General features: G+C 37.3%; 1 protein-coding gene across 1 annotated transcript; it reads left to right on the forward strand.

The window, feature by feature from the left end:
- The first annotated feature begins 7,874 nt into the window (after positions 1-7,874).
- On the forward strand, positions 7,875-13,157 carry LOC113658710. The gene is made up of 11 exons (XM_027171258.2): positions 7,875-7,930; positions 8,088-8,247; positions 9,397-9,526; positions 9,623-9,654; positions 9,948-10,017; positions 10,248-10,282; positions 10,794-10,848; positions 11,525-11,602; positions 11,725-11,775; positions 11,996-12,085; positions 12,180-13,157. Exons 3-10 carry the CDS (start codon positions 9,441-9,443, stop codon positions 12,063-12,065), a joined length of 477 nt encoding a protein of 158 aa, XP_027027059.2. The 5' UTR covers positions 7,875-7,930; positions 8,088-8,247; positions 9,397-9,440; the 3' UTR covers positions 12,066-12,085; positions 12,180-13,157.
- The last annotated feature ends 278 nt before the right edge of the window (positions 13,158-13,435 follow it).

The following is a 13,435-nucleotide window of genomic DNA, read 5'->3' on the forward strand; positions in this document are numbered from 1 at the left end:
GTCTGTGTGTGTGTGTGTGTATGTGTGTGTGTGTGTGTGTGTGTGTGTGTGTGTGTGTGTGTGTGTGTGTGTGTGTGTGTGTGTGTGTGTGTGTGTGTGTGTGTGTGTGTGTGTGTGTGTGTGTTTGTGTGTGTGTGTGTGCAGTATATGTGTGTGTGTATGTGTATGTACAGTATGTACAGTATGTATATATGTATGTATGTATGTATGTATGTATGTATGTATGTATGTATGTAAATCCTATTATGTAATTCAATTTAAGTTTATTTGTATAGCGCTTTTTACAATAGACATTGTCTCAAAGCAGATTTACAGAACATGTAAGAGGCATCAATGTAAGTAGGTACTGCAGATCATTTTATTTTTGTACAATTTACATTTTATATATATATATATATATATATATATATATATATATATATATATATATATATATATATATTTTTTTTTTTTTTTAACATTAGTATCAAAACTGGATACTATTTGGTTGATGACAAACTCCATATTTTTATATCTCAGAGATATTTTTACCATGACCATTTTTACTATAACATTCAATGAATCTTAAATACTATTTTCACACAGATCTACTGTAATCTATCTCATCACACAATGACTTAGAGGCAATTATTTTAAGGGGGCACATCACTTTACTGGCCTTCATGTTCTGGTAAAATGAGTAAATAGCGATGCTCCTGGTGTTTCGACTGTTGAAAAGCTGACCTGAGGGCTGTGATAGTTCATAAAAAATTGTGAAAGACATTAACATATTATGTGTTATATAAAATTTGCCAGAGTTAAACACTATTCAAAAGAAACAACAGAACAATAGATTCTACATTATCCAACGATGCCTTTTACAATGTCCCAGTATAGCAACAGCAAGGAGGATATACTCGTTGCTATGATTTATATTGATGATTAATATAGAGAGTAATCCCTTTACGTATTAGAAGAAACTGAGCTGAAACTAAGACGATACCCAAAGCACTCCTACTATGCAGGCAGCTGCTGCTTACGCTCAGCCCAGGCCTTGCCTGCTGGACCACATTCTTTGTAAAAGCAAACAGTCAGAAGTGTGTTGATGGCTGTGTGTCATACCCGGGCGGGACTCGTCTAACAAGACCAAGTGATTTACTTGTGAATGGTCCATCCGTATCTATTCCAGAAACACTGTCGCGTAGCATAGGTCGCAAACATTACTTTGGATTTGTTTTCCTCATGCGTATGTTATCTCGGGTTCAGATTGGATTAATTCACATTGAGTAGTTTGTTGGATTATCAGTGAGATGACACTTAGGTGATGGTAAGGAAAGTGCTGTTTTTTTGAAGGAGGATTACAATTTGATACTACATACGATGGAACAGGCAAGTTTATGTTGTCATGTTTGAAAGGATTTACTATTAACTTATTGAATTTGTTGACTTACCGTTTCTGCTTTATAGAATTCTATATGAAATATATACAAACTTATAAGTAGTATGTAATACATATATTATCTATGTGTAAAACAAGTTCAGAAAATGTTCAGAATATCTGACAGAAAATATGTTTACTATAGATTTTAAGCTTCCCAGGGCAGTGACAACTGGACATGGAATTATGTTTAGTAACTTGAAGTGAAAAGGGGAAAATGTAGTTTCTGGTTTGTTTCTTGCAATGATTCCGGTTTAAATCTAACACACAAAAATGCAAATGCCACCATTATGTTAAGAGTTTTGCTCTGTGTATGTTTCATTGCTCTCCAGGGTGAAGAGATGAAAGTTAAGAACCTGAGGGAAAGGTTCCAGAATGATGATTTTTCAAGAAGCCGAATCAAACCTACCGTTCCAGAGAAACCCAAAACTATCCCCCCAATTTCTCCCACCTCAAAAATTAGCAACCCCCTAATTGCGTCCATTAACTCAGCTGTGGGGAATCGCATGGCTCCTCGTGTGGTCTTTAAAGATGACAAGAAGGCCCGCCCATTATCTCAGCCTGAATCCTCAGTTGTAAAGCCAAAGCCTATTTTGCTGGATAAGAACCAGAAGAAGGAAGCAGATCTTATCAAACAAGCCCTGAAAGATAAAAAGATTTTGCCCACGAGTCCTGTTGCACCAGTCTTAGAACAGAAACCCAGACAGGAATCTATCCAAAAGTCTCCAGGTCTGGAGACACCAGTCAAAGTCCATACACCATTCAAGAATGCTATAATAAACAAGAGAGACAACAATGAGAAAGAAATGATACACCGCTCAGAATGGGATGTACCAGCTACCCCTGTTCTTGATCATTCAGATTCCAGCATTTCTACTCATGCCAAAGCAGAGGCTACTGATAAAAAGTCTGTGGATTCCAAGGCTCTTGTTCCACCTGTTAGAGCAAACCCTACTATCACTCCTCCAGTTATTTCTCCTCAAGTTATTTCTCCTCCAGCATTTTCACCCTCAAAATCTCCTGCCCCGAAAGTTCCACATCCTGTTTACCAAAATGGTCCTCAAATGGAGATCCCAAGGCAAGAAATTCCTCTTAGACATAATTCCCATGCCATAAGTCCAACAGCAGATATTTTTACAGATGGTTTACCAGAAGATGCCACGTCAATTCCAGAAAGCTCTGAAAGCTTTGATATGAACATTCCACCTCCAATCATTCCTGAGGACTTTTCTGATGGCCCGTCTGATGTAGATATTTCTTCTCGTGCTACTTCTGAGCCTTCGTTTCCTTGGGCTTCCCTTTCTGCTACTCCAATTCTCCAAAGTCCTCCACAATATCATACAGATTCCTCTTTTTCACATTCAGATCTTGTTTTCACATTCAGTCCTTTACCAGCAAGCACATCTCCATCAATGGACTTTGAGACAATACCAGAAAACAGGGTAACTGAATCACCCAAATTGAATGACCACACTGAGAAACCCTTGGAAGTTCCATTGCACAACTCACCCACAGCCACTTCAGTGGTCTCTGCTCTAGCAAGAGCTGAAGAGATGTCCCCTGTTAAGCATAACCCTTGTGATCAACGACTGCTTAAACTTCTAGAAAAGGCTAAGCGAAAGACTACAGTGGGGAATCGGTTATCCACTCCTGAAATTCTGCCTGTATTTGAAGAAGATTTGCCTAGCAATTCTCCACTTGTCCCTTCACCACCAGAGGCAGCCTATGCTGAACCAGTTTTCCATGTGGATGCCTCAAATGCCCCTGAACCTATTGTGAATCTTCATGATATCCCCCCTGTTGACTATGAGGGCAAGGCAGAAAAAGCAGCAAACCCAGAGTATAACATCAAGCCTCATGAAACATCTCTCAATAAACAAGATCACAGTAAGTTTGTGTTTGGTTTATTAAAGTTTATAAGTTCTTAAAATCTTTTGTATTGCACATTTCTGTTCAATAGAGATTTGGCCAAGCATTTTTAATTCAATGTTCAGAGAAGGTTTTGTACTAGTCTAGATACTTCAATTGGAACATATGTATCTCTAATCATTCATGCAATTACCCATTCAGCCAAATATGAGGCAGCAGAATCACCCCACCCCACTGTTATTGTTCTTGGTTGACAAGAATAGAAACCAATGCGGTCTTCTGATGTCGTAGTCCATCTGCCTCAAGGTTCGGCTTGTTCTGAGATGCTTTTCTGCTTAGCATTGTTCTAAAGAGTGGCCATTTGAACTAGCCTTTTTTGTCTACCCATTTTGGCTATTCCCATTTGTTTTTGCTGTCATTTATTGGACGCTTTTAAAAATTACATTGATCCATAATGAGGAAGTCAGATGCAATGCTGACAAGAACAATCTCCCTGCGATCAAATGAGGAAGAAACCTTCAAGGGAAATCATTATCATTTGTCTGGCACTTGATAGTACAATTATAGATCATTACTATTCTATTACTGTGTACAGTAGAGTCAAGCAATGCTAAGAGTTTTGAAAGAAACATGAGCATCAGCGTCACTTCTGATTTCATTACAGATTTAACTTTTTGTATATCATAACATAGTGTAATTTTTTGACTGTTTAATGACTGAGACATCAGCTGCATTCCAACTGCAGTCTTTGGCTAGGGTTAGATGAACATCCACATCCATCTTCTGGGTGTTTGTGTGGTACTGTACCATCCCCAACAATATCATGGTGATCTTTAGGATATCCATACAGCCCATCAGCTGGTGCTATACATTTCACTATAAGAAAGCTCAGCGAAGAAATAATAGCAAATTTGTATAATATCAGTATTATATAATATAATCCCCTCCAATTTGAATGTATGATGTGATATAAAGCTCTTGTCCTGTACAGTATGTGCATGATTTTATGCAGTGGATAATTGTGTTTATAAGCAGTAATTAAAGTACCAAGTATAATATTATAATAAAGTTTTATTAATAAAAGAAATAGCTACCTGCAGTAATATAGCAAGATCTTTAAAAACGCAGGAACAACCTACAAGCCAAGTTTAAAAAAATAAAACAAAACAAAAACCAAAAAAAATTACAGGATGGTGGACTTCTAATAAGTTATGCAGATATACAAATTCACTGTTAGACTTTTTTTCATGTGTTGGGATGGACTTTACATTTGGAGGGTTGGTATGTGTTGGTATGTAAAGCATCTGAAAAATGCTATTGGGATGGTGCAGTGCAAGATGTCTTTCATATACAGGATGACGGAGCTCTCAGTATGAGTCATCTGCCAAGTACTACCACATATGACTGATTGTGTTTGGCATGTATTAATGCAGTCTCTGGATTATGCAGTTTTGGAGCATACTTGATTGTTAACCTGTCAGTTCTGTCTTCAGTGAATAGTTCACCTGCTCCAAAGATGGTGGTTGTGCAAAAACCTGTTATGCCTCCTCCACCTCCTCCCAGAAAGCCCCTGCCGTCTGTCCCAAATGGTGGTCTCACACCAGAGAAACCACCTCAGCCACCAAGCAAAGACATGAAGTCCACTATTCAGCCAAGTCTGCCCCTGGAGGACAAAGGTAGAACTACCTCAAACCATGCATGAGACTTTTCCATTGTTATATTTTTATATTTAATGTTTGCAGGAAGAGTATGTATTCCTTGAGTGTAATTGGAAGCAGAACTGTATTAGTGTTATTTTTATTAGTAGTAGTATTAGTATTATACAGTCATAGCTAAGCTATCTTAAGACAATTGTTAGTTAGTTCAGTTGAGTTAGTTCATGATACCTCGGCATAGGAATCTCTTTTAACAAGATAGCAAATACTTGGATAAATATATACCGGTGGTCGATCATCCATAGTGTCAGGTGGGTCAGAGCTCAATCGGATATATCAACCTTTCAACACATTTTGATAGTCATCGACAGATCCATTTAAAATTTTGTTGAGATACTAGTTATACTTTGAGTGACCAGAGATTTTTTTAAAAAAAATAAAGGTATTAGACAGATATGAGTTACCATTTGACCATTTGCTCAATTGTGGTACTGCATGCACCTCCACCTAGTGATAAAATATGGAAACAGCACAAATAGCTTATGGAGCCCCATTGGGGCAGGAATCGTGCTGCCTCATGCTCCCTTTTTCTGAAGATTTTTAGTGTAGGTTGAGTAGTAGACAGGATCATTTGTCATTATATACTGAAAATGTGAAAATGTGATTCCCTTTACCAGTCAGCAGTTTTCCTGGGGGCTGGTATCAGATCTTTTGTGTGAATTTTAAGATTAGGGATTTTGCTAATCCTTGATAGCATAGGTTAATAAGGTTAATAATATTAACCTCCTGTGTGGGAATCTGAACCCACCTGCTGTGTTGAACCACTGTATACTGAATGGCTGTATGTTGTCGACTCTCAACGGTGTCTTACAGTCTGATACTCAAAGTATGAAATTCATTAGATAATACTGTAAATAGGTCAAGTTTGAAACCTTTTTGAAAATAAACTTTGGCAAATAGGCATTTACATACAGTAGTTCTTTTACAGTCCATGCAGTAGATTTCTCTAGGCATTACTTGGAATAAATATGACCCAACATTATTCTTGTTACAGAAATAATTATTCAAGCTCCTGCTGAATTTAACCCAAAGGATTCAAGATGTGAAGATACAGAAATTTGGGATTTAGCTGAAAGAGTTGGGTCACAAGACAACGCTCCAGATCATGGGAATTCTGTCACATCAGTTCATGAAGGAACATTTTTCGAACACTTAAATCCCAAAAATCAAAACCTACGTATGGACTCTACAGATACCGGACTTCCCAAGACAGTAGCTACTGAATATTCACATTCAGCAACAAACTCTCTTTCCAGTCCAGCTCTGCTATCTCCAACAGGGTAAATCTTTAAGATTTATTAAATGATTTAGAACACAGACCAGGAGTATATATCTTAAATCATGTCCTTGTTTGTTCTTAAAGTAACCACGATTCTTTAGCGTGTTCCTGCTAGCTAAATGGATGCATTAGCAACTGATATTCTTTCTTTTACCATAGAAAACAATTCAGCTACAGCAGCACAGATTTGGAAGACATGGCAACCGGAAAGAAAAGTAAAGCACCAAAGAAACCACGCAAAGGATCTCCTAAGAGTATGAAACCAACCTTTTTTTCTGTGCCACATTTTTTCTGTGGATATTATCAGCATCGTTCATAGAGTAGCTTTTTTTTTTTGTTTTGATAGAATGAGTAAATGCACACCTTCATTAGGCTAAAGCAAATAAGTATTTTCAACTTAATAGTAATTCCATAGTAATGTACCAAGAGATAAAAACTATTTATACATATTAAATATTTGATTTTTTTAAATTTTAGATCCATATGCTGAAACACCAGTTGTGGTAAGTACCATATTATCTATATATCATCGCTGACTTACAACAATATGAGATATAATTCTTTTATACTGAGTTGCTGTAGTTTCCGAATTAAGATACAAGGATCAAAGAAGGATAAAAGAAATTGTATTTGATTTTAGCGCTAGCTATAGATAGATAGATAGATAGATAGATAGATAGATAGATAGATAGATAGATAGATAGATAGATAGATAGATAGATAGATAGATAGATAGATAGATAGATAGATAGATAGATAGATAGATAGATACAAATTTATTGTCATTGCATTGTACAGGTACACAACAAAATGCATTTTGGCATCTACCAGAAGTGCAAAATGTAGCAGTCGTGCAAAAGTGCAGATAAATATCTAGCATATTTAGAGCAAGTGGAATATATGGAAGCATATACAGTAAATAAATATTACAGAATTACAGAAATGCTTCTAAGGCTATGGCATTGAAGAGGAATGTGCAGAGTGAAAGGTTACAAGATTACAAGATTATGGCACTTAAGGAGTTAGCAAGCTGAATAAACAGTCTAATATATATATATATATATATATATATATATATATATATATATATATATATATATATATATATATATATATATAGTACTATATATATTATATATTTATATATAATGTGAAGGATTTTCATTAATTGTTTTGGTTTTTTTGTGTGCAATATCTTTATGTACAGACAGAGGAACTCCCCAAGAAAACATTATTCTCCAAGTAGGTTTTAATCTGTATTTCAATTTTATTTGTTATTCTTAATAGAATAGTTTTAATTTTATTTCTTATTTTTATACTTACAGAAAGAACTCTGTCTCAGATGACAAGGAACTGAAGTTGAAAGAAAAACAAAGGCAGAAGGACAAAGAGAAAGAGAAGGAAAAAGAAAAGGAGCAGAAAGAGAAGGAGAAAGAAAAGAAGGAACAGAAGGATAAGAAGAAAGAGCAAAAGGAGAAGGAGCTGAAAGAGAAGGAAAAAGACAAGAAGGAGCTGAAAGAGAAGGAAAAAGACAAGAAGGAGCTGAAAGAGAAGGAAAAAGACAAGAAGGAGCTGAAAGAGAAGGAAAAAGAAAAGAAGGAACAGAAAGAGAAGGAGAAGAAAGAAAATGAATTAAAGAAGAAATTCAAGGTATGACAATGCAGTGATGGAGGTTTATGCATTATTCTGGACTTTATTTTGAAAAGGTTTGGTATTCATAATACAGTACAAATAAATAAATAAATAAATAAACAACTCCGCCCACTTCCGTGCCTCCGCATATCTTTCTTTTGATATATGTCTGTAGATCACAGGAGAGGAGGAGGCCCTGTACCAAGCTAAAGTGACAGAGACCACCAAGGGCCGGAAAGATGATCTGGCGATAAAAGCTGGAGATATCGTCAGCATCATTCGCACCACAGACTGCCCGAAAGGAAAATGGCTGGCCAGGGACAGTACAAACAAATGTGAGTGAGCTTAAACAATAACGTGATAAAGCAGATATGAAATTAAGGGTTAAACATAATATGTGTGCCATTTGGACAGCTGCTATTTTCTATATCAGCTGTGTTTATCTGGAGAAAATTTTGAAACCCTAGCTGTTAGATTGCAGTTTCATGTGTGTGTGTGTGAGAGAGAGAGAGAGAGAGAGAGAGAGAGAGAGAGAGAGAGAGAGAGAGAGAGAGAGAGAGAGAGAGAGAGAGAGAGGGAGGGAGAGAGGGGGGAAGAGAGGGAGAGAGAGAGAGGGAGGGAGGGAAAGAGAGGGGGTGGGAGAGAGAGAGAGGGAGGGAGAGAGAGAGAGAGAGAGAGAGAGACGATATAGTCACATTTAGCTGAGAGAGAACTGAGATTTTTTAGGCTTACATTTGCTGTATCACTGCTAACTGGCTGGAAGGCAAAATGTTATACTAGGTACAAAACAACAGTGTTTTGCTGTGAAGTAAACAATGATGATTCATCTCAGATGATCAGGAAATGCCCCACCTTGAAAGGGTGAATTATAGTAATCAACATCTGGTCAGACAACATCCTGGCTATCAATCATTCTGCTTCAGAGCAAGAAAATGAAACAAAACAGTCAATAAGGAATAGGGGCAGTGGTGGCTAAAGCAGTTAAAGCTCCGGGTTGTGGATCGGGGTTCAGGTAGTTTGGCCCTTGTGCAATGGCCTTCACCCTCTCTGCTCTAGCTGCACTGTATCATGGCTGCCCCTGTGCTCTGACCCCAACCGCCAAAGTTGGGATAAGTGAAGGAAGAATTTCACTGTGCTGTAATGTATATGTGGCTTCTATGTATAGTGTACATACAGTTTACTGAATATAGGTTTCAGTTCAATACAAACAAAATAATAAGTTAGTTATGGCATGGAAGCCATTATTATCACCACATATGCACTGCAGCACACTGAAGAGATTGGGGTCAGAGCTCAGGGGCAGCTATAATACCACATCCCTGGAACAGAGACAGTGGAGGGTTTTGCTCAAGGGTCCAACAGTGGCAACTTGGCAGTGCCAAGGCTTAAACTCAGAGCCTTAATCGCTTGAGCCACCACTGCCCTAAGCATCCAGTCTATCCTCCACTATAACATATTCTATTGTATTATTGTCTGTTTTTCAGATGGCTATATCCCGGTGGAGAGTGTGGAGTTGGATATTGAGGAAATGATGGTGATGGGGAATAAAGCTAAAGCTAACAATAAGCCCAGCATTAATGGGATAATAGACTCAAAGGCACCCAGTATTGACATGTAAGACTTTATAGCTTTAAATTCGGTCAATAATCTGTTTGTTTATCATCATTAGGTTGCAATGCGTGTGTTGATGCAGTGATTTTATTCTTGCAGGTCTTCACATTACAGTCTGAACCAAGAGAGCTGTAAGTAAATATTAATCCTCATATATAGGCACTTATACATAATGTCATGATTTGCTTTGCTACCTTTCTTGTAGGTTTATTTTATAGATGTTCGGTCTAATCATCTTTTGGACTGTGAATTATTCTGGTCTGTTTCTGCAAAATAAGAAAAGTCTTCTAATGCATGGCACTGCTAAACATTTTGCAGTGGGTTGATTCTTGAACGTCCAAGAACATACTGGATATTCTCTCATTCGTTTTAATGGCTGTTATTGGGTAAATAAGGTAAATACTGGAATGTTTTGTATCCTTAGTCGAAGACGACAGTGAGGAGTGGGGTGACGATGACGACACCGTTTTCCCAGCTGATCACAGCACAGATATGTGAGTATCGAGACAAAGTGTGTCTTCTCTCTAATGTAAATAATTTTCTTAAATATTCTTGTCTTTTGAATGTTGGCGCTTGTCCACTGTAACAACTGTACAATTCTCCCTCTCTCTCTCTCTCTCTCTCTCTCTCTCTCTCTCTCACACACACACACACACACACACACACACACACACACACACACACACACACACACACACACACACACACACACACACACTTTCAGAGTTCTGAACCAGCGGCTGGCTATTCCAGACAGCGGTGAGTCTCAAGAAAGCGTGTTTTTGTTCTCCATAGTAGATAGCAGACTTCATGAGTCATTCAGATATGAGGAAGAATATTAGAATGATAAAAATTTAAGTTGTATAGTGAACTCATTGCACATTGTTTTGTACATAGTAATAAATTTTTACCATTGCTAACCACCAGCAATGTGTTTTGTGGTCGGTGTGTGTCAGGTTTTATCTGCCAGTGTGACCCTAGGGTTTTATTCTAACCACGCAGGAACCGCATGTTATAATTAACTGCTGATTGGCGTCACGCTGATACGTTTATCTTGGATATGATAAGACTTGTGTGACTGTTTCTTTCTTTTAACCTTTTAAAATATAGCAGCTGCAGGCTTGTCAGTCCCAAAGCTGCACACTTTTTCTATTAGTCTCATTATTCTTACTACATCATTCATAGGTGTTTCTAAATAATATACTTCAAGTCAAATGTATTTCATTATATGTTTCAAATATTGTTTATTTCCTAATCTTGCAATCTTCAGGTCCTAAGACAGATCCTGCTCTACCAGCACATACTGATAGAACTGATACTGCTCAGTAAGTGACAGTCTGGCTGACAGTTTTCACACATTTGCTTTGAATGATCTCATGAATATTTTTCATTACTTAAAGATATACAGTCATGTATTACTCACATGCTTACACCGACAGTAATACCTACATTTCTGCAAGCAAGTTGTATAGAAATGTTATGAAAATAGAGCTGTTTCGATGACGGCCGATCACGAGGGGCTAAAAATTCTGCTCTTGTTTAATTCATAAGCTTTTAAGCATTTAGCGTCTGTGTAACTCGTGCTAGTTTTATGAAATCATTGTTATGGAGCTTGATGTTATTATAAGCATAGACATAAAACTTCTTCTCATCTTCTCAGTAACTTCTGATGACCTGTTATGGACTTGTCAGTTAATCGGGTTTAAGTAAATTTGTTACAGTAAAGAAATTCACTACATTAATCCACATTATTAAATCAGAACTAAACTCTACTTAATATATGTATTTTTTTCAGACAATTTCCAGTGTTGAAGTCACTTCACATATAAAATTGAATTGAACTGATTCCAGCCAGAACTAAATTATTACCAGAAATGACTTGATAACATCCAGAATGAATAATAAATCGTATTTCTTTATTTAAGAATGGGTATTTCCGAGTGTGTCATGGCTCTGAGTGTTCTGTCACAGTCTGAGTCACCACTGTGTGTGTCTTTACAGTGGAGGACGAGAAGTGATTCATAAACTGACGACCTTCTTTGCGCAGCCGACCGTCCCCGTACTGCAGAGCGACACACCGTAAGACTCATCACTCTTCCTTTATTCATTTTTTTAATATCTGAACAGAAAAATGTAATATAGTGTCTGAAACTATTCGTGTTTCCTTCTGACATTTTGTTCTGCCTGTTTTTGGTGCAAAGAACCAAAGAACCAGTGATGCCTGTCGTCGGTGTTCAGGAACCAGTCAGTTCGTAAGTGTTTTATTATTAATATTATTATTATATATAATCATTATAATTTTTTTTTAGATTGACAGATTAAAAACCTCACTCCGTCCATGTGTCGGGGGATTTTGTGCTATGTGTGTGCTATGCTGGCAGACTGGTTCTGCATGTAGAATGCATACAATTATGTTGTCAGGAAGGTGTTTCATTAACCTGTCTTTCATCCTCTTCCCTTTATCCCGTAAAGCCTCAAACAGGAAGTAGGTCTGCAGATACTTCCTCCTCCAGATTCCTACGCTGACATCGTCATGGGGTGAACAGCAGGCATTTATTCCATGTATGTGATTAAGATGTTTGCTTAAGGTTAACAATCTCTGCTGCGCTCTCAGCTGATATTTCAGATATTTACTCAGTTGCTCTTGCTTCACCAGCTGACACGCTGTGGACGTTTTTAAAAGACTTCAACGTATGCTTCCTTCTGTCTACATTATGTAAAGAACTCGACTGCAACTCTTCCCCCTGGCTGATGTGAAAGAATGCTGTCAGGCCTGTAGAAAAATGAGGCGTAGGCATGTACGCGGTGTACACATGGTTCAAGGTGGGGTTCATTTTACTCCCGTTTTACCTGAGAAGGACTCTGAATGGAGGAATGTTCAGCAACAAGTGTGCTGTACCATGTTATTATTTTTCCTTGTGGAAGCTGGGTGTTTTTACTTCCGCCATGCTATTCTGAGAAATCCGAGTCAAGATTCCTTCTAGATAATGTTGGCTGTAAACCTGCTGTATAATACAAAGAGCTCAGAAGACACAAAGTTAAACTGGAAAATATGCCAAAGCAACAAAGAACCAATCATTTGGTTAAGGATCCACTAAGATGATATAGTTTCTGACTTAAGACTATATGGCATTTGTACAGTATGTAGTTATTTTTACGCCTCGGTTTATTTTTCAAGTAGTCTTAGTCTTTACAAAACATAATCACCTGACAGAAAGACAGCTTGACTCTTGTTGTGCTTTGTTTGTATTACATCTGTGTACAGTTATATGATTATATGTATGGTATATGCCTTATCTGCTTTAGACCATATATAAAAAAAAGAAAAAAAAAGAAAAGGTTATATTTCAACTGTTATAAAACAGTTTATATTACACATAGAAGTATAGTATTGTAAGTCTTCATGAATGAACAGATTCCAGATCATGGAAAAAAAAACAACAACACTAATATGCATGAACAGGTATGTTTGGATAATCCATCCTAGCATATCTGGACCGTATTTATTTGTATTGCTAACATGAATCTATTTCCAATAACCACAAAGACAATATGGATTTATAATCTCAATACAGCTTTTCTTTTTACTTCTCTTATTTTTGTACAATAAATAATAAAGTGCAAATTAGAACACCATGCAGTGCATAACTTGTGGGGAAAGAAACGGACACTGACACACACACGCACGCACACACCCACACACACACAATGAATTCGATTTTACACACTGTTTATGTGCACACACGCTTATACAAGACTGGACTGAAAAGCAACAAACATTTTGTCTGTGGTTACTGATTCGGATCTTTGCGCCACAGAGAATATGACTCGTGTCTTTGCAGCGTCGACTGCATGTTGAATCGGAATTGTGAGATAATGACGAAGCTCGTTTGCGTCGTGGAAAATGATCTA

Source organism: Tachysurus fulvidraco, chromosome 16 (genome assembly GCF_022655615.1).
Source record: "Tachysurus fulvidraco isolate hzauxx_2018 chromosome 16, HZAU_PFXX_2.0, whole genome shotgun sequence".
Taxonomy (NCBI): domain Eukaryota; kingdom Metazoa; phylum Chordata; class Actinopteri; order Siluriformes; family Bagridae; genus Tachysurus; species Tachysurus fulvidraco.